General features: G+C 43.9%; 1 protein-coding gene across 1 annotated transcript; it reads left to right on the forward strand.

The window, feature by feature from the left end:
• Nucleotides 1–3,616: 3,616 nt before the first annotated feature.
• fmn2b (formin 2b) lies at nt 3,617–20,470 on the forward strand. Its single transcript, XM_041067093.1, has 21 exons — nt 3,617–5,313; nt 7,332–7,573; nt 9,959–10,140; nt 10,337–10,487; nt 11,020–11,031; nt 11,357–11,410; nt 11,679–11,692; nt 12,285–13,282; nt 14,537–14,681; nt 15,436–15,523; nt 16,422–16,483; nt 16,626–16,717; nt 16,846–16,975; nt 17,154–17,300; nt 18,382–18,441; nt 18,541–18,661; nt 18,773–18,865; nt 19,125–19,176; nt 19,857–20,006; nt 20,230–20,311; nt 20,444–20,470. The coding sequence occupies exons 1-21, from the start codon at nt 3,617–3,619 to the stop codon at nt 20,468–20,470; spliced, it is 4,599 nt and encodes a 1,532-aa protein (XP_040923027.1).
• The last annotated feature ends 48 nt before the right edge of the window (nt 20,471–20,518 follow it).

The following is a 20,518-nucleotide window of genomic DNA, read 5'->3' on the forward strand; positions in this document are numbered from 1 at the left end:
ACTACAGAACACAGTTATTCCTGGTCCACTGCTGCTGTTTTCACAAATGACATGACAATAACATGCAAATAGTTCTAAGTGTTACATAGTGAATGTGTTGCACCTGTGGAACTCAGTTCTGTCTAAAATCTTCATTTTTGTGTCATTGATGATGAATAAATATCCATTCAACAACTCTGGATCATGATCACTATAATAAAAGTACAATAGTGCCATCAAGTGGCTTCAACATAAATGGTTAAATTGTTAGTTGTTAGAATTCAAATGTTTCAGTGAATACTGCTGAGCACATGACAGTCATGAAAGATGTTGCCATATTGTGTCACCATATTTCCAGAGGTAAAAAAAAAAAGTTGAGTCAGTAATTTGTATGTAAAATGGCTGAAATGTTTATTTAATAAGAGGAATTCATAATAATATTTAACTAAAACAATAGTGTGATTTGTGGAAAATTATTTCACCACAATGTGGTTATTATTATTATTTTATTTTTATTAGAAGCAAAGAACAGGAAACAGAAATACGTTGTTATCAAATGAATTTATGATATTTATGTTGATTAAATTATTCATTAATTCATGTCAATGTCAATCAAGTGACAGTGAGCTCCCTCAAACCAGCGACTCTGCTCAGGTTAGTTAGTGCGCATGCTCCACTCCCACGAAATGGGAGTGTCTTGTCTTCGTCAATCAAGGCAATGTACAGAGAAAGTAATAATGAAAATAAAGAGAAAAACAAAAAACTAAACAGAAAAAAATAGACGATTAATTAAATCCCTCTAAAGCGTGGAAAGAGTCCAGTCATCCTGCTCAGACTTTCATTTACAAATAACAACACTGTACCGCATGTGGTTTAACTTTCTCGGAGTAAATATTTAACACGCTTCCAAACGCTTTGCGCTTTGACCCTAATTGTTTGCCATTCATTGATATTAAGGGTAAGTATTTTACCTGCATTCATTTTTAGGTCAGTGTGTGTGTATTAAGTAGCAGTTATTAGACATTTCTGAGTTGGGTATTTTTTTCTAAACACGAATTTTGTCATTCATGTTTCTTATAGTTCAGGCTAGCTCAACTTAGCTATAGCAGCTTTCTTTATTACATTGGTGTAGGTTAAAGCCCATCAAGAGACTAGCTTCCTGTGCTGTAGCTAGGCTAGCGGTTCTGCTATGAGGGATACACAACGACGAGCGGGGTAAGTGCCCGGATGTTGTCGTAGCCACGGTAAATCATCGTGTTTAAGTTACTGTTTGACATTCAGTGTCCAGACAAACTGAAGTTATAGCGCAGCACTTCGGCGGTCCCATGTGTTGCAGTAATGCCAAAGAAATAAATCACCGGTTTTTGTCTTTTACCGTGACCACCGCTCGGCGTAGCATTTCTGGGTAGGTAGCAAATGGCAGTGTAAATCCCGTCTAAACCTTTCTGCTACACAGACTCAGCCCTGTCCACCAATATACAAAATACCCCAAACCAGTGTAGAAAATATTATAGTAACACACCTTGCTATGAAAGCTGTCATGCATACTGCCTTATCTTTATGCACACATATTCACTTGTCAGTGAGTATGTCAAGTATTAACAAGTACTTTTTTCCTTCCTCTGTAACATCACATTATTCTGCTTTCAAAAATTGTAAGAGGGCCAAATATGAATTCCATGACTGACCAATGATTTCAAATAATATTTGGGCCTCTTACAATTGTTAAAATCAGGATCTTTTTAATTAGGGAGAATATTGCATGTATTGTTTTTCTGCCTTCAGGTTCTTTACATTAAGGTTGACCAACAGTCTTCACATTATAGAGAATGTTCAGAGTTATTGCTTGATAATTCATTAAATGATTAAATAATTTAAAAGAATAGTTTTGATCAAAAAAAGATATAAGCACTGAATTTAATCAACTGTAATATATAATATTCTATGAAATAAATAATAGGATATGAAGACAAAGTATCAGTCAGGATGGAGATTGTGGGGTGGCTTGAAGAAAAATAAGACATCTCATGCTGGCCAGCACCAAGGTCTGTATTAAAATGGGTAGACCTATGCTTGTAAAAGACTTCTTATGCCCCTGTCATGATATCTACATGCATATAATTCTCTATACACATGCTAGACAAGAGTTCCAAGACAATAACACAATAACCATGTGCAGCACTTGAGGTTTATCAGATTTGCAGTTTGCTATCAAGACTGTCGTTTGTCAAACAACTGCCTAAAATGCTGACCATTGTCAAAATGGATTCCCTTTTTTTTTTTTTTCAGGATGACTCCATACATACATGATCCATCCTCATGTCTTTGTGCGCCTACCTGAACGAAGACCATGGGAATCTTGTGAAGGAATACATGGTGAGTTACTCTGAAATAGACTAGATGTTGAAAAAGTCATATTTACAGTGGTGATCAGCGGTTCATGGCTCGCTAGGCAAGCCAGACTGAGTCTGTGAATACTACCTGCTCTGATCCACACCTAAGGGAGACTTTCAGCACCTCTAGCTAAGACTGGAGAGCAAGCTTTGCAGATTCAGCTCACCTCAGTCACCAGCTGCAGTTGTGACAGGCCTATCAGTGCCCTGTGCTGACTGAATATTTTATATTTTATTTATATTGCACCATGTCATAACAGGCAGGTATAGGGTGGGTCTAGACCGTATCCTTTATATATTTTCCCCCAGAACAAGCACTTGGTGACATAGGCAAGAAAAACAACATTAGTAATAATAAGACTGGCAGATCATATGATGTGATCGAAAGCTACAGAACCATGACAATTCTGTGAATAATGAGCATCATTTAGCTGAAACCCTTGTTGGGTGAGAGTTTTTTATAATTAAACAAATGGTTCATGCTTATCTTCATTAAGAATAAGTGCCATTATTTGTGTGTAGTTCTGTTAAACAGAGAATGGAGGGTGACTTTCGAGAACCTACATCCTGCTGTGAAGGAGAGGTGCAAGAGAGGTCTCTTTACTGGAGTCCAACCCGCACTTAGCATCATGGGTAGTGTAGGCAGCTGTCTAGGAATCGTGGGAAATGTAGTGAGGCCAGCTAAGAGGAGGGTGTGCATTTCCACCCACCCCCACCCCCACCTCCAGTCCACCAGAAAAATAAATAAAGATGCTGCCAGTAGCTGGCAGCATCTTTATTGCTCTCTGATTCTTTTGCCAGTTCAGTTCCAGCAGACCCGGCTTTGTGTCCCCATTCCCGTCTGTCTCCATCTCTCCCAGTCTGCCTCCCTGTCAGAGCTCCACTGAGCATGCAGTGCCTACGTCACTCCTTTCAGCAGCTAGGAGGAAGAGGGGGAGGGTAAGACAGGGAGAGAAAGGGGAGGAGGAGGAGGAGGCAGCTATATGTCTTTCCTGCATCAGCGCCAGCATCACTGCCACACCAGCTTTCGTCACCGGAAAACAACAAGGAAGATCTTCACATACCAGAAAAAAAAACCTCATCAGAAGCAGCTTCTCCTCCTCCACCAGACGTGCATCCACAGATTAGACGAAGACGGTTATGCCGTCCACTGGCACAGGCATCTAAAACCTCCCCCAGATAGAAAAAAAACTCCCAGACATGACCTGAGTGAAGCAGGCAGCCATCGGACGCTCTCCATCGACATGGGCAACCAGGAGGCTAAGCAAAAGAAAGCTGCAGCACCATCGGGTAATGGAAGCTATCCTTCGCTGGATGAAGGATGGAGAGAGGGAGGAGGGGACATCTCAAAAAAGGGAGGAAAGAAACTCCATGGTAAGCATGGAGGTAAAGGAGCAAACAGTAGTGGAGGAGGAGGGGGGACGCATGGCACAGGACCAGGCAAGAAAAAAAACAAATCTGAGTCCAAGCCCTCTGTTTTTTCCATCCGCAAGAGAAAGGGCAACCTGAAAGGGAAAGGAGACACGTGTTCGTCCGTAACAGGCTCCAAAGAGGACGTTTTAGCATCTCAACATGACGAAGTGGACTGCACAAAAACACCTGATTTGTCTGCGGATGAGCTCGGACAGTCGGACACTGAGGCTGCTTTCCCTGAGAAGAAAAAGAAACAGGAGCAAGGGAAAAAGGATGGAGATGGAGGAGGAGGAGGAGGAGGAGAGCAAAAGCAGGAGGTGCAGCGGAAAACCTTGACAACAGCAACCTCTCCCACAGAGGATGGAGGACAGAAGGGAGGGAGCTCCGGGTCAGACACAGATATTTACAGCTTCCACTCAGCCGCTGACCACGAGGATCTGCTCGCGGACATCCAGCTCACTATAAGGCTACAGCACCAACAGCAGCAGCAGGGGGTGGTTAACTCAATCGTGGAAGCACAGGGAGGGGGAGAAAGGGATCTGAGCTGGGGAGGAGGAGAGGGGAGGAGGAAGCAGAGTAATGGAGTCGTTAAAATAACTCCTCCTGAAGTACTCGATCTAACCCCAGAATTAGAACTAGGGTCTGATGCCCTGTCATTCCTTGAGACAGGAACTCTGTCTGACTATGTCAAGCACATGGACCAGCCACCAACACTACACCCTCCCTACCACACAGAGGTGCATGAGAAGAGGGAGGAGAAGGGGGAGGAGGAGAAGGTGGAGCATCTGGAGCTAAATGGGAAGGAACAGAGGGAGAGAGAAAGAGAAGCCTCTCTTTGTGTTGCTACAGGCACAAAAGACCAGCATGCTTGGCTACAGCAGTCCCCTCACACAGCCATCACCATGGCTACTGTAGGGGGGGCGGCAGTCAGCCCAGTCACCATGACAGCCAGTGGTAACAGCTTCCCTGATCCCACATTTGAACGTGCTGGCAAAGCCCCAGGGGAGGAGGAGGAGGAGGAGGACGCAGGAGGTGAATCCCCTCAGGAGAAGAGGGAGCCTGGGGTGGAGGTGGATCTCAGTCTCCCGCCCGCAGACAGCCACAGCAGAGGTCCTGAAGCGACTGAGGGGCTGAGACCAGGGACCCTGTTTGGAGAAGGTGAGGGTCAATTAGGCTCAGATACTAGTGCAGAGTCCCTTGAGGACTGTCTAAGTGCTGGCTCTGAACTCAACCACTCTGCTGCTGCCAGCGCCAGCGTCTCCCCCTCCACCCAGCAGTGCAGGAGGAGCAGCGTCTGCTTCACCCCTCTGCCTCCCCAGGAGAGCCCCACATTGGCCAAAAGACTCCTCAGGTCCATCCACTCCTCCTCCTCCTCCTCCTCTAGCCCTGTAGTGAAACCCTACCCTCCTATCTACCCCTCCTACATAAAGACCACCACCAGACAGCTCAGCTCCCCTGGATACTCCCCAGCCCTGTCCCCCTCCCACAGCCCCCTGTCCCCGCGCAGAGCCCACCATCACCTCCACAGGTATCTGTGGTGTTGCTGCATGTCAATTATTTTGAAAATCTTTGATTTTATTTTACCTCTTACATGACAATCAAATGTGATTGACAACACTTAAGAAATAGAGAAGCTTAGATTCAATTTCAACTTACACAGGTATGATGCGTGTTGTGAATCATAGCTGCAGATTTACTTTCTGATTGATTGTTTGATTGATAGAGGTTTTGCTAATTTTGCTAATTCCACTGGGGCAAGAAAAACACATCAGACAGGTTGTAAACAAACCACCAGGTTAACTCATCTGAACAGAAAATGAAAGTGAACATTGGAATTACTGCCCAAACTGCCTGTTGGCATTCTCAGTTTCAGTCTGACCTCCAAATAAAGTTGATTTACATCATCTGGCTAAATGGTTGGTTTATTTACAACCCGACTGATCCTCTGCCTGCCGTGTTTCGTGCCCTGTCACACTTGTTGTTGTTGTGATGGTACCAAGTTCCCAGCTAACTTAGGCAATTACTTGGATGAGTACAGTGATCACAAACCTTCTATTTTGCCAGCTCACAAATCACAAATGGTGGACTAACACACTGGCATACTTTAACAGCTGGCTAATTAACTCTGTGAGTTGCTTAAAATCTTAATTTCAAAGCGACTTCCTATTGCCTCCTGCTGACTTGTATAAAAACCTAAACCAAGCAGAGACCTATTAAGTTCACATTTGAGGGCTACATACATTATATTGTGTTAACTCAGCAATGTACAGTATTGGGGGAAGAAATGAATTAAAGGGTGTTTCTAACAGGTCCCAGGATAAAAGTCAGAATCAGAGTTGCCACCTGCTTGAACCACCTGGTTCACAGTAACGCAGTTTAATGACAAATTGATTATAGACCCAGTTTTTAAAAGACAGGTGATCCTCCAGCCTCCGGCTCGTCACACTGGCAAACATCCGACCTGATGCGTTCATCAATGGCAGCAGTAACACACTGCTCAATATTTATCATGTGCATTAGTGATTTAGACTGCGTTTTTACTTGTGCAGACATGCAAGCGACCTACTTGCGTAGATGAGAGACCTGTGCCTGCCATGGGGAGAATACAAAGTGACCGAAAACTCAGGCAACTGTTGTGTTGGTGGTGTTTGAGGCAGGAGTTCAGGGAGCCTACACATCCAGGAGTTTAACACTGGGGCAGTACAAATATCCATATTTCAAAAAACGTTTGTGCCTCCTGTTACCCCACAAAATAATGCAGCTTGCTAATGATTTTATGTTCTGCGTTTGGGAGTTATACCTCATATGCAGCCAGTTAGCCAGCTATGTGTTGAATCTACTCCATCCACTTTATGTGCCAGAGCTTCTGTTTTGTTAAAAAAAAAAAAAAAAAGACACAGCCATCCAAACTCTTTAGACACTTAATATCACTTCATGCACCAGAAATGTAAAGCTTGACAGGCCTGTAGCCTGTAGTGTTGCTAAGCTGTGACTGGGTAATCACTGATAAGGGAGGCATTAAGTGACCCATCAATTATCCATTAACAAGTTTTAGAACACCTCCATTTTTCCAGTGTTTTTTTTTGTTTTTTTGTTTTTTTGTTTTTATGAGTATATTACTCATTCCAAAGCATGCAATAGTGTTTTAGATTTCAACCACCCTCCTTTGTATCCTAGTATCAACTTGCACAGACAAAAAGTATCCTTGAGATATTCAGTCCATCATGGTGAAAATCACTTTTGTTGTTGGCAAAGTTATATTGCTATATGGTAATGCGGTGCAGTCCCTACTGCCGTTGCATTAATAAGCATTAATAACACTGGCAGCAATTAAAGTATAACGTTCTCATGGTTTCTGCCTGAGAAGTGAAGCGGGTTTTAGGTCTTTTAAAATTGATTTTCATACCAAATATGGACAAAGCCAGGAAAACACTTAGCTGCTTTGAAAGGGAGCCTGTCATTTTACACCACAAGATTAGTTTAATTGTGTGATCCACTTGATCCACTGTCAAAGTAAAGCTAATGTGAAATGTAAATGTTTGACAGGACGACGGCCGAAGGTCATCAGGTCCGTAGGCAGCGCTCTCGAAGCCTTGCCGGGCCTCTGAGTCGCTCGGCTGACTGGACGGAGGAGCTCGAGAGAAGGCTGAGGAGCAGAGAGGAGGACGCTTGTGGTTCGGGAGAATATCTGGTGGGCTACAGAGGAGGGGGCAGCCAGCCTATATGCGCTACCAGAAGATCCTCCTGTGGACAGGTTTCTACCTGTGGCTTTCAGGATGTCTTTACAGGTGAGTACAGAGTGTGTATGGTTTCTTGGGGACGAGAAAGCAAGAAACTAAATGTGACACGTCTGCTTTTAAACCTGAGCGTGGCATTTCTGTAATCATCATGGCATTTCTGTGGTCATCCAAAGCACTAAGCAACCTCAACCACATCCACAATATCACTCACTGAATCATGAGCTCTTAGTGTGTCGGAGCTCTTACTGGACTGAAAACACCAACAGTAAACCTGTGACTGTCTGCTTAAAAGCCACAGGAAGGATCATGATGAAATACCTGCAGATAGCAGGTTGTTGCTGAGCTGTCACCCTTATAACACTGTTTGTTGTATCCCGCAAGAGTATATAACAAATTTGGTGTTGATAGAGTCGGAATCAAAGAAGTCTGTGTCATATTATTGTTGTTCACATTAGCATTAGTTTTTTCTTGTAGATGACAGTGGGGTGTATATTTGTGCCAAGTAATACAGATGTTCAGCTTTTTTCTTTTTTGTCTGTTAATAACAGCACCACCGTCTGGATGATTGGGCTCATATCAGCACATCATTTCCAGTTTCTGGGCCAAGTTTCATGTTTCTAGCTCATTACAGGGATCGGGGGGTTAGAATTAAGCTAGGAGTTAAGGGCTGGATTTGTTTCTTGTTACTGCTTTGTTTCCTGTTATGATCTGCCCCTTGGTGACTTAACTCTTAAACTCTGTTTTGGACTATTGTTGTTGTTTTTTTTTTGTTGAACTCCTTGTGGACTGTTTGGACTTCTGATTGAACTCTTGATGGATTTTTTTGGGGACTCTTTTGTTGTTCAGTATTTTGTTTGCCCTACCCTAATGTGAATCACCCAGGGTTTCTGAGGTTACCCCAGTGTAAATAAGCGTTGTTGCTCCTGTGTCTCTTTGTCAGTTTGTTGTCTTGCCCAAGTCTATATCTGTTGTCATTGCTGTGCTTGCCCCTGTGTTCTTGTGTTCCTGTCTGCGCCTTTGCTCCTGCCTGTGTTTTGCCTCGTGTTGATCCTCGTGTTCTCCATTTGGACTTACCTCTGAGCCTAGTTTTCAGTTGCCCAAGTTCTTTTTTTTTTTTGGTTTCCTGGCCACAGACTCTATGCAAGTGATCCTGAGTTAAATAAAGGGACATTGTTAATCATCAGTTTGTTCTAGCAGTTTCTGTGAGAATGAGTGTGAACTTGCCTTTTCTGAGTTTTTTTTTTTTCTTTTTGCCCCTTTCAACCGGCTGGGCTCTTTCCATTAATCAGGAGAGACCTCTCTCCTGTGGAGACCAACACATCTTAAAAACATGTCATCCAGGGATTTAAACCTGTACTTGCCACATTTGTAGTGGTGGCTACACATGAAGAGTGTCCTAAGAAGGCTGCCATACTACACCTGTAAACAGGAAGTGTTTGAGAAAAGATGGAGCTCAGACTACTGCAGTGTGTTGACCTAGCATTGATTACACAGATGGAAGGCCACATCATGGAAGAAAAGAAGTGCAGCAAACTTTGGCCTTAATTAGGTTTCCCTTTACTCTTTTAATATGACAAATTTAAGTTGTCACACTGTCGTGCTGGTAAAACACAAAACACTGCTCTTTTCCTCTTAGACAACAGTACTAACCAAAACTGGAAAAGCCGTTACATAGCTCATCATCTTCATGTGTAAACCATAATCATGAGCTCCTGGATCATATGTCATACTCTTGAATCCATCATGGCTGTTGTCATGCTGCTATCTCTGGGTTTTGTCATCCATGCACAGTATGAGTCTGGTTTCACTGTGTAAGGTCTTTGCTAAAGGGTCTGCCACAGTTAAAATGTCCCTGTTTTTAATTCATTGAATCTCCTCAGGACCAGCTGTGTCTGACATGCATCAACAAACAGCTGTCAGGGAAAACTTTTCTTATTAGTTCAAATGACTTTTCACACAGTGCAGAGGACTATCAGTCAATTTTTTTTTTTTTTTTTTTATTGGAAAATTCATTTTTTAGGAGGTGGTGTGTAATGGTGGCACATGATGCCCCATGGGCAGGCTTTGCACCCCAGTACTCTCCACTTTGAAAAGCCCAGGCCTGTGTCTGGTGGTAGTATCCAAGGGGCTTACAACTTCAGGAAAGAGCTGAACAACATATATGCCCCTAATACCTTTGCATAGCGTAAGAAAACAGCAGACTTGGATTCTTTGCACACAAACCTCAAAACCTTCCAGTGGAATTACCTTTGTCTGTGGGGATTTAATGAAGATAGAAGAGAAAAATAGATCCAGAGCATCTGGTTTCTTAGCAAATGACTTTACTAAATGGAATAGATTTTACTATTGATTGAGTAGTTGTGGATCCCAGCTTCTCAGATATATACGAGCTATATGAGCCTTGCTTCTGACTTTCACCACTTGCTTGTCCAGGTCGAACGCTGCTGGAGAAGCTGTTCCTGCAGCAGCAGCAGGAGGAGCCAGAGGAGGCGGAGAGGCTGTGCTCCAGGATCTTGGCCATGGGCCTTCTGCTGCCGTTCACTGACTGCTTCAGAGAGCAGCTGGGCGGCAGCACTGCCCACATCACCTCCTCCACACCATCAGCCAAGTTTGATGTAAGTAGCTGCAGCTCATACACTCTTGTACAGATGTGTTTGTTGGCATTTGTGTTTGCACTTCATTTTTAAACATTGCTCCATAAAATAATGTGAATAATAATAGAATTGCATACTGTTGCCTTTAGTAGTTTATTTATTATATTATAAACCCATGATATTCATCAGCTGACTCTAATTAAAACTGTCTCCCTAGCATGACCAGTTGTATACGTGGGCAGCAGTTAACCAACCACCACACTCCCTGGATCCTCTTGATGGGAAGTTACCTGGGCAGATCAAGAGCCCCTGTCCCCCAGCCAGGCCTGGTTCAGAGAATAGGACTGGACTCAAATCCACCGAGGCTGGTAATGCTAACACTTACTGTACACACTGTATATAGCATGGCAGGTTAGCATTCTGCTTTTGAAGACTTTAGAAACCAAAAGTAGATCTGCATTCTGGGAGCACAGATAGGACACTGTGTGGTTCTTAAGATATATGCTGGTGCCCAGCCACTGAGGGCTTTGTAGGTGAGGAACAGGATTTTAAACTCTGTCCTGGATTTTAACAGGGAGCCAGTGCAGAGAAGCTGATACAGGAGAAATATGATCTCTTTTCCTGGACCCTGTCAGAACTCATGCTGCAGCATTTTGAACCAACTGGAGTTTTGATTGAGTGATTTTGTGAGTTTTGTCAGTGTAATAGCAGACAGTTATTGGTCTACCAGGTCTTTATGTCCTTCAGGCATGTTTGTAGTTTAGCTAATTGATTTCATCAGACTTCACTAACAGGAATAATTCATAACATTGTCTGTTTGTTTGTTTTTTCTCCCTTTTTTTTTCTCCCCTATCTTCTTCTGAATGGGATTTCTCCGTCTTCATTCTTTGGCGTTTGTAGAGGACAATCAAGGTCAGTCATCATTTCTGCTGTGGGCTGTTATTTTGTGCTGACTGAAAGTCTGAAAATGTGCAAACACTAGCAGGCTGCCACTGTTGTTAGGCCTCAGTCAAAGATTTGTCCACCCATGTGGTAATATCAGAACTTAAAATCAAAGTAAACGAAATGATTTCATTTCACCATGCAGTTCAATGAATTTAACCCAACTGGGAAATATTGGTAGTGAGCAGTTGCTTTCATGTGTTCGTAATCACCTACAGGAGTGTTATGAGCCTTATGCCAAGTGTTTCTGTTGTACTGTATTCCACTGACCTGCTGATGTGTCCGTTTTGTCCAGAGCACCATGCAGCCTTCCTGGGTGTGAGGCAGCAACAGAAGGAAAGCCAAGAGTGTCTGGTCTGTCTTAACTTTCTTATGATACACACTGTAAGGCAAGAATGTAAGACTTGATTAGAAATGGCTTTAGAGCTCATGGGTTTTTGTTTGAGTGAGCAATTGCACTGCATGTATTTTATTTTAAAAATACATGAAAGCGCTTTCACTGAAGTCTGTGCCGTCCACTGTCTGAGAAGATTAGAGTTTTTCTCCACTGATGTTCCATTACACACGAAGAAGTTCTGCTATGTAGCTTTATTTAAAAATAACTATATGGTTTTAAGCTGCGTCACAACAAGTTAACACAATTTATTATTGTCTCAGAGTGTAATGTTTCTTGATTTTGGTAAGATGTCTATCCTGGGGATGTGAAGTTTAGCCTGTAAACGTCTGGGGCTTATGGGAAATCATGAGCACCACAGATTTGTTTAAGAGCACTAAACAATAAATATAAAATAAACAGCAAGGTATTAAAACCCATCCATATTTGAAACGTGTGAAGTGAGCCACATGACCTGCTATTGTGAAAGGTTCCGTTTGGAGGCAGGATTTTTAGTGCTTAGAATAGTTCCAGGTATCTTTTGGATTTGAATTTTCTTACTTCTGGAACAGACCGGGGAAATTATGATTTCACTCTATAGTTTTGTCTCTGTGGGGGGGGGCAGGGTACGTAACATGTCTGTGATGCACAGGTCAGGGCTGTGTACCAGTGACAGAAAAAATGACACTGCGTTTGAAATCCATTGGTCCCATGGGGGGGTCAGTATTTAGGATTCCATCTGTCACTGAGAGTAAACTTTACAGTTCTTCTTTTCCTGATTTTAATAAGCATTTCTTTTTAAAGTGAGAGATTATTTTTTATCCACCTTGTGGTTCTGTCTTATTTGCAGGAGGAGCGTGTCCTTGCTTCGGCAAAACTCAAGGAAAAACATGTTAACGTCATACAACAGCTGGAACAAACCATTGAGGACCTCAGGACTAAGATCGCTGAGCTGGAGCGACAGCCCTCTCCTCTGGACAGGGACGGTGTGAAACCCACCACCTCCACCACAGATAAGGAGTGTGGAGGAGAGGAGGGCCTGCTGAGGGTGTGTGACGCTCACCTGCAGACGGAGGCAGCTCCCTCTCTGGGCTGCCTGGAGGCCAAGTCGGTGCAGACATCGCCCATGGACGACAGCTTTAAGTTCAAAGTGCCTTGTAGTGACTCGGGTGGAGAGGACAGCCTCCTGCAGCGTCCACCCAAGCAAGATGGCTTCCTGTGTTCGTGTCAGCAGCAGCAGCTGCCTCCTTCGTCTTTGCCTCCCCTTCCAGGAGTCGCAGTACCTCCCCATCCAGGGCAGACTGTACTACCTCCTCCACCGCCACCTCCTCCTCCACCCTTACCAGCAGGCTCAATGCCAGCTCCTCCACCACCACCTCCGCTACCACCTGGTTCACTAGTTCCTCCACCTCCTCCTCCTCCCCTTCCTTGTGGCCTTGTGCCACCCCCACCTCCTCCTCCTCCCCTTCCTGGTGGCAGTGCCCCTCCTCCTCCTCCTCCTCCTCCTCCATTGCCAGGACTTGGAGGCCCACCACCACCTCCTCCTCCACCACCTCCACCTCCAGGCTGTGGGCCTCCTCCTCCTCCTCCATTACCAGGACTTGGAGGCCCTCCACCACCTCCTCCACCTCCTCCAGGCTGTGGACCTCCTCCTCCCCCTCCTCCACCAGGAGCATTCAGCGTTCCTCTAGGTCCTCCAGGGGCTCTAGGCTCCCTGCCTCCTCCACTGCCTTTGGGGCTGTATGCTCTCAGTCAGGTTCAGGAGAAACCTCCCAGGAAGGCTGTGGTGGAGCCACCCAGACCCATGAAGCCGCTCTACTGGACCAGGATCCAGCTGCACGCCAAAAAGTAACAACTGTAGCCGTGATTGCTATATATATACACACACACACACACACACACACACACAGCCGTAGTTTTTAACAAACATTTGTAACACAACAGGAAACATTTGTACATTTCCTGGGGACTATTTTCAGCTGTGGATTAATCCACATTTAGAACTCTGTATCTGGGGCAGCAGGACGGTGTGTGTGTGGGACTATGGTGTGTGTGTGTGTGTGTTCATGGTGGTGAAGGAACACGTCAGCCAGTGCAACAGTGTGACTCAGTGATGTTTTTAATAGTTTTTGGAAACAGTGGAGCTCAGAGGAATAAGATATATCAGGTTGTGATACGGACACTGTACTTGTTAGAAGGAGACACTCAGTGCTGGTTTGAGTCTGCACATGGGATTTGTGGACAAATAGCTACAGATACAAGACATCACCAGACTTACCATTTCACTCAAGAGTTAGCATTTTGTCCTGTTTTGAAGTTTATGTTTGTTGGCTAGTTTTGGAAAGTGAACCACATCACAGTGTTGGTTTTGGGACAGATCTGGAGATGAGCATGTTTTACTTTCCACCACATCTGTGTTTACTTGTCGTGTGCCCTATGGGTTTGTTTTTCCCACTGTGTTGCAGTTCAGCAGCTCAGATATCTTATATTTCAGAGCCTCTTGCCTGCACATGAACTCACCTCCCTATCTGACATTAGCATTATGTTCAGTGATACTTTTTAAATGAGTCTGCATCCCCGGCTGAATTTCAACTTCCCAACATAGGCGCAGTAACTCTGGCAAAACTAAAGAAAGATGTAGTGTGCCAGAATGATAGGAAACCAACGGCTGTAAGGAAGGCAAGACCAAAAAAATGACCTGCCAAACCATGTTCAGTCTTTAAAGAACACAGCAAAAGTGATGTTGTCAGGTACCTGACACTAATCACATGAAAGAAAATTCTGAAAGAATTGATAGAAAACACATGATTAATGAAGCTTTGAAAGAGGTGATAATGCATGGACTGCATGATTGATTGTGTGTAAAAGCAAGAGCAGACTTTATCCACCACTGCTGGCCTCTGTAAGTTGTACAGTTTCTTTTGCCTCACAAGGTCAAATGGTGAACAGAACGCACAAGGTTTTTCTAAAAAGTTTAAAAGAAATGTAAATGTAGGTGTAGAGCTCAGAATGGCATCGGGTGCTATCTTTTTAATGCATGGCCTGTGAAGATTTTTAATTTCCACCTGTTAAGTGCTTTTTTTGCTGTGTTTTTTTTTTCAGGGAGGTTTCTTCTTTGTTGGTGTGGGACACAATCGAGGAACCTGACGTGGACTTTGAGGAGTTTGTAGAGTTGTTCTCGAAAACAGCTGTGAAGGTGAAGAAGCAGCCGCTGTCTGACACCATCACCAAGTCCAAGGCCAAACAGGTCTGTGTGTTTAAGTGTGTATTCCTTCTTATAACTTGAACGTTTGTTGAGTCTTTGATATAGAATGGCTAAAGGCTGTAGGACTAATCTTCTAATAGATAAAGCAAACAAAATTACTGGTACTGGTAATGGTGCCTTCCAGTGGCGTGGGACATTTGAACACTTTTAGAACATTTGTAAACTTAAACTTAAGTCAATTACAGCTGCAGTCACTACATCTGACAGAGAATAAGGAGGTAACGATAATTTAACATTTTACAACATTTCCAAAGGGAAACTTTTTAACAAGCAGAGAGGAAACTGGACTATCAATCTTAAACTTACAGTGTTCCACATTATTCACGACACAGCTCAACATACTTTAGGAACTAAGCAGTAAAGACATAGGCTTTATCCTGGACACACTCAAAAGCAAAGTCCAAACAGGGCTGTGTGTCCCCTGCCTGATGGACATCCTCACACACCTAGTAGCTGTTGTGTCATGGTGACGGGCATTGCTGATTGGTCTTTTTGTGGACCTTTATAATGGACTTGTTATGTCTTTGCCTAGTAAACAATGACAGAATTGGAAGTGGGTTCGTTTAAACAGCTCTAACCAGTATATTTATATATTAGACCACCACAGCACAGTTGCAGCATCATAACTGGTGCCTTACTTGTGGAGATGCTGAAAGGTGAAATGCAAACCAGCTCAGCATTTGACACACTACATGTGGCGCAATGGTAAAGCTACATCTAAGCTTTTTCTTTTCAGGTTGTGAAGCTCCTCAACAACAAGCGCTCTCAGGCAGTAGGAATCCTCATGTCCTCCCTGCACCTCGACATGAAAGACATCCAGCACGGTGAGTTGATCTTAATGTAAAGTCGGAGGGTCAGCAGCTGCTCAGCTGTCTCTGGATGGACTCTGCTGAGCCTGCAGAGTGAGTTCGATAGACTTCCCGCTGGGTTTTTTAAGTCCTTCTCATCTGTGCTGGATGAGGACCTGTTGGAGGTTGAAGGCAGATTCCTGCCTTGGCCTTTAGAGGGGGGCCCAGACAGGGATGTTCTCTTGACTTCAGGCCAGCCAGGAGGTCTATGTATAAAACCTCCCCTGGCAAAGAAACATGCAGACCTACAGTGGAGGATGTGGAACCATTGTGGTTAATTTGCGACTGTAGGGGACAAATGTCCTTTTTGTGATCAAAGGGAGACACATTTTTCTTGGCTTTTTTTAGAGTGTCCCTGTTTGACAGCCTTGTTTGTTTTACTGGAGAAGATCTTCAGCGGTTTGATGGGGATTTTTTTTTTTTTTTTACCGAACAGGTCTTTTTCTGTGGTTTTAAATCGAGTCAACTAAGAAAGCGCAAATGTCCCCTTGAAAACGTCCTCATAGGACAGGCAGGTGTGGCTGTGTTTGTGAGGAGGACGAGGACGGTGGAGGAATCCTTGGACATTGTCAATGTCAAACTGGTTTTTGCTCAAATGTTGGAAGTTCAGGTTGTTGATGGCCTGGATGGAGTCGAGTGTAGGAGGTCTGGGGGGGGGGGTGGGGGGGGGGTGGGGGGGTGCTGTGCTGTGCTCTGTAGGAGAGGACCAACTCATTTTTGGACCAATGCAGATGTGAATCTGGACTTTATGTAAAATAAAGTATTATGTTTTTGTCAAGTCCACATAAAGACAAATACCCCCCCCCTCTCTTTCTCTCTCTCTCTCTCTCTCTCTCTCTCTCTCTCTCTCTCTCTCTCTCTCTCTCTCTCTCAGCCATCCTGAACTTGGACAACACAGTAGTGGACCTGGAGACCCTGCAAGCCCTGTATGAAAATGTGAGCAACGCACACTTACAGTCAGTTTATATTGTGTACAGCTAAGTGTGTGTTACTTATATGATAAGATAACAGTGAATTACGAGGTCATTTTAATTGTAACCCAATAACATATATAGTCACTGTCTTGTGTCTCCCACAGAGGGCACAGCAGGAGGAGCTGGACAAGATTGAAAAGCATGTCAAGTCCTCTAAAGACAAAGAGAATGCTAAACCTCTGGACAAACCTGAGCAGTGAGTTATTCCTCAGACGTTTCAGCACTAATGAGCTCACGTACACACATGCACATGCTGTGTGTCACACCCTAAAGAGTGAGAAGAGTGAGATAAAAGCTGGAGTCTGTGTTTATCATTGGTTCCAGGTTTCTCTACCAACTCTCCCTGATCCCAAACTTCTCCGGCAGAGTTTTCTGCATCCTTTTCCAGTCCAGCTTCTCCGAGTGCATGTCATCTATAATGAAGAAGCTGGACACACTGCAGAGGGTATGCAAGGTGAGTCAGACCCTGACTGGTAGTAACCTCTTCATGTCCAGTCAGAATACAGCTGATTTTAAAACAAGAGCACACTGTTTCGCATGAACACAGCAAATATACGACACGATGACTGTGTGCTTCATCCCCACTTTCTCTATTCTAAGATGTTTTTTAAAAACCTTTGTCTCCTCTGCAGGCCTTACAGGACAGTGAGACAGTGAAGCGGATTCTAGGTCTGGTTCTGGCCTTTGGTAACTTCATGAACGGTGGCAATCGAACCAGAGGCCAAGCGGACGGCTTCACCCTCGACATCCTGCCCAAACTCAAAGACGTCAAGAGCAGCGTGAGTAAAGAGGAAACATGTTTAAAATGCTGCTCTTTCTCCTTCCTCCTCGCAGCCTTGTGTGGTTTTATGTGCTGATCATACCGTTTTTGTGTCATTGAAATATTATGTGTTAACGTGACAATATAGTTTATGTAATGTTTGACTCAGATTGAGAGCTTTTTCAGTCGCTCTCTCTCACAGAGACAAAGTTATCCACGTCTGGCGTCTGTATCTTCCACCGATTACGGTGTAAACAGTCTTCATCAAGAGTTTGCGGTGTTCCTTTCACACTGAGGGAACAATTCACAAAAACTCCATGTTACCGTTTGATTTAAATGAGTTGACCTGGGTTATTCTGAGCCACACTGTGCTCAACAACTTCCTGCTCATTTTAGATTGTGTTTTATCTTTTGCATTTTTAGAGTGCAGGGATTTTAAGTTTGTTTTGGTTGTAATTGCCCTTTTTTTGTAGGGGAATTGGAACAGGAAGAGCCATCATTGTGTTCGTCTTCCTCAGGATGTTACAGTATCTTGCTAATTCAGCAATATACTGTTTATGGCTGTGTGTGTCTTAAATCACAATTTCAACACCGTGTTCACGATTTCATTCATTCATCTCATTCAACAGCACCAAAGGATAGATGACACTCTGACATGGTATGGAGCTCTGGTCTTGGGTTAACAGTTATTAAATGAACTCCACACATCCATTCCCAGGTGTTAGGGAGTATAGAAGTGCACATCCTTCAGTGTGTCCAGAGGGAGTCATGTGACGTCTCCTAAATGTCCTCAGGTGAAGTGAGCTTCACCAGACCTTTGTAGCCTGCTCCTCGATCTCCAATCGAGCTGTTCCCAGTCGATTTGCATCCTGGGTAATGGTAGGCACCAGGTTTTGGAAAAGGAAGGAGAATGTCCGCAATAGTATCTCGTGTTTCTGCTGCACTGATATTAATGCTTCTTTAAAACCATTGGTCATGAGTCAGAGTGTTAGAGGAGCATCAGTAGAAATACCTGTATTATTACCTGTATACCTGTATCAGGAACGTCATGTTCTGATCAGTGGAAACTGGTGTTTTTTGTCTTTTCTCTCCACCTGCAGGACAGCATGAGAAGCCTTCTGTCTTACATTGTTGCATACTACCTCAGACACTATGATGAGGTAGGATGACTTAACTCTTTCACCTCCCTGTGGATTCTTATATCAGCCTTCCACTCGTAATGTTAAATGTTTGTGTGTGTGTGTGTGTGTCACACACAGGATGCTGGCAGGGAGACGTGTGTGTATCCTCTCCCTGAGCCTCACGACTTGTTCCAGGCTTCACAGATGAAGTTTGAAGACTTTCAGAAAGACCTGACTCGACTCAGGAAGGACCTCAGATGTAACATACACACACACACACGCTAAAAAAAACTACACAGCGATTGTATTTTTTTACCCTACTTTATTTGTCGTGCTGCCAGAGTTGTAACTCTTGACATTGTTTTGTCAGCTTGTACATCAGAAGTGGAAAAGGTGTGCAAAGTTTCAGATGAGGAGAACTTGCAGCCTTTCAAAGACAAGATGGAGGACTTCCTCACACTAGGTAGGTGACAGAAACCATGAACGGACTAAGACAGGCACAGCTAGTCAGCCTTTCTACAGTGGCCAGTTCTCAGTACTTGCACTACAACCGTACTGTGGAAAAAGTATGTTACTTGTAGACTCCCATTCTAAAAGAGGGGTCTTTAAAACTGTTGACAGGACACCTGGGACTTTAAACAAGACTCATTGTTACACTGCTGACAACAACAAACCCAACGACCTGTTTGCTATGACCTTTTTTTAATTTGTTCTTTTCTTAGCTAAAAGTGAACTGGAGATCCTGGACACTCAACTCAGCAGCACTCACAAACTGTAAGAACAACTTCTTTTACTTGTTGTATTTCAACTGTTTCTGTATCAGTCCGTACTGAGGAATTCTTTTTCTTTTACAGTGTCAACAACAACAGTACGTCTGATATGATGACTAAGCCAATAGGGCTGTGTCTCAGGGACCTTTGACCTTGGGACAAGGCTTCTGGTGGCCAGAGGGGCAAATAGATAAAGCTCTTTATCTAGACACAAACCTAAGTGTTTTTGTAAAAGATTCTACAGCATGGCCATAGAAAATATTCTAATTGGCTAGCACAGCTCTGCCATGTTTATCTCAGCGCTCTAAATGAATCTTCTCTGCCCTTCCAGACTCTTTCAGCTTCCTCTAACTGTTGGAGTGACATTTATTCCACAGTTGACAAAGATAGCAACAACACAGAAGCTAAAGATTACATTGCACCCAAATATGAATATCATTATAACTTTGCTGCTTATGTGCTTTTGATTCCTGCCCCCTGCAAAGCTCTGAACCCCACCTCCACAGCTCCACCTAGCATCCACCCTGTTATTCGACTGGCATTTTCCATTGACTGATGATGGCCATGAGCTCAGGCGTCTCTGAGACATAGACGTTGAGTCTCTGTGTTTCCACAGTCAGTCAATGATAGTCACGGATGTAGGTCTTTCTGGTCCTCACGTGTTCTCACGCTGTGTCCTGTCAGGTTCCTGGAGCTCACAGTGTTCTTCTCAGTCAAGCCCAAGGCAGGAGAGAAGGAGGTTTCACCCAACACCCTGTTCAGCGTCTGGCACGAGTTCTCCTCTGACTTCAAGGACCAGTGGAAGAAGGAGAACAAAAGCATTCTCAAGGAGAGGTACGTCATCTCTGTTGTTAGCGTTTCTTTGTTTTTTCTTTTTCTTTCTGCCTTTCTTCCCTTCCCTTTCTTTCCCAAATTTCCCCAAGGGACCTCCCAAAGGGATTAATAAAGTATATTCTATTCTATTCTATTCATTCAATATCAAACCTTTACTCTGAAATAATAAAAATAAAGTGCCTTGAGTTGAGTGTGTGTATTCGCGACACTGTGTGTTGTGCAGGTTGAAAGCAGCTGAAGAGTGTTTCCGTCAGGCCAAGGAGAAGGCTTCCTACAGCGTCAAACCTAAACACGCCTCTGGCATCGTAAGTTGCTCCTTGTTTTTAGCGGTTTCATCAGTCTGCTCACCTAAAGACTCGATAATTCGTCCTTATTAGTGACATTTTTAGGGACCTGTGTTCTGCACTTTACCTCTGCGACGTGTCCTTTTTTCACAGAAAGCCAAGCTCGGCATGAAGATTTGACTCCACAGGCTTGCCGTGCTTATTTTTCCCGACTTTGGGCACCAGCAT

The sequence above is a fragment of the Toxotes jaculatrix genome, chromosome 21 (genome assembly GCF_017976425.1).
Source record: "Toxotes jaculatrix isolate fToxJac2 chromosome 21, fToxJac2.pri, whole genome shotgun sequence".
Taxonomy (NCBI): domain Eukaryota; kingdom Metazoa; phylum Chordata; class Actinopteri; family Toxotidae; genus Toxotes; species Toxotes jaculatrix.

Coding starts and splice junctions, on each gene's coding strand:
- fmn2b (XM_041067093.1), top strand. CDS start 3,617: ATGGGCAACCAGGAGGCTAAGCAAAAGAAAGCTGCAGCACCATCGGGT. Junction 13,283..14,536: donor ATCCAGCTGCACGCCAAAAA/GTAACAACTGTA, acceptor TTTTTTTTTCAG/GGAGGTTTCTTCTTTGTTGG. Junction 16,718..16,845: donor CCTCTGGACAAACCTGAGCA/GTGAGTTATTCC, acceptor CATTGGTTCCAG/GTTTCTCTACCAACTCTCCC.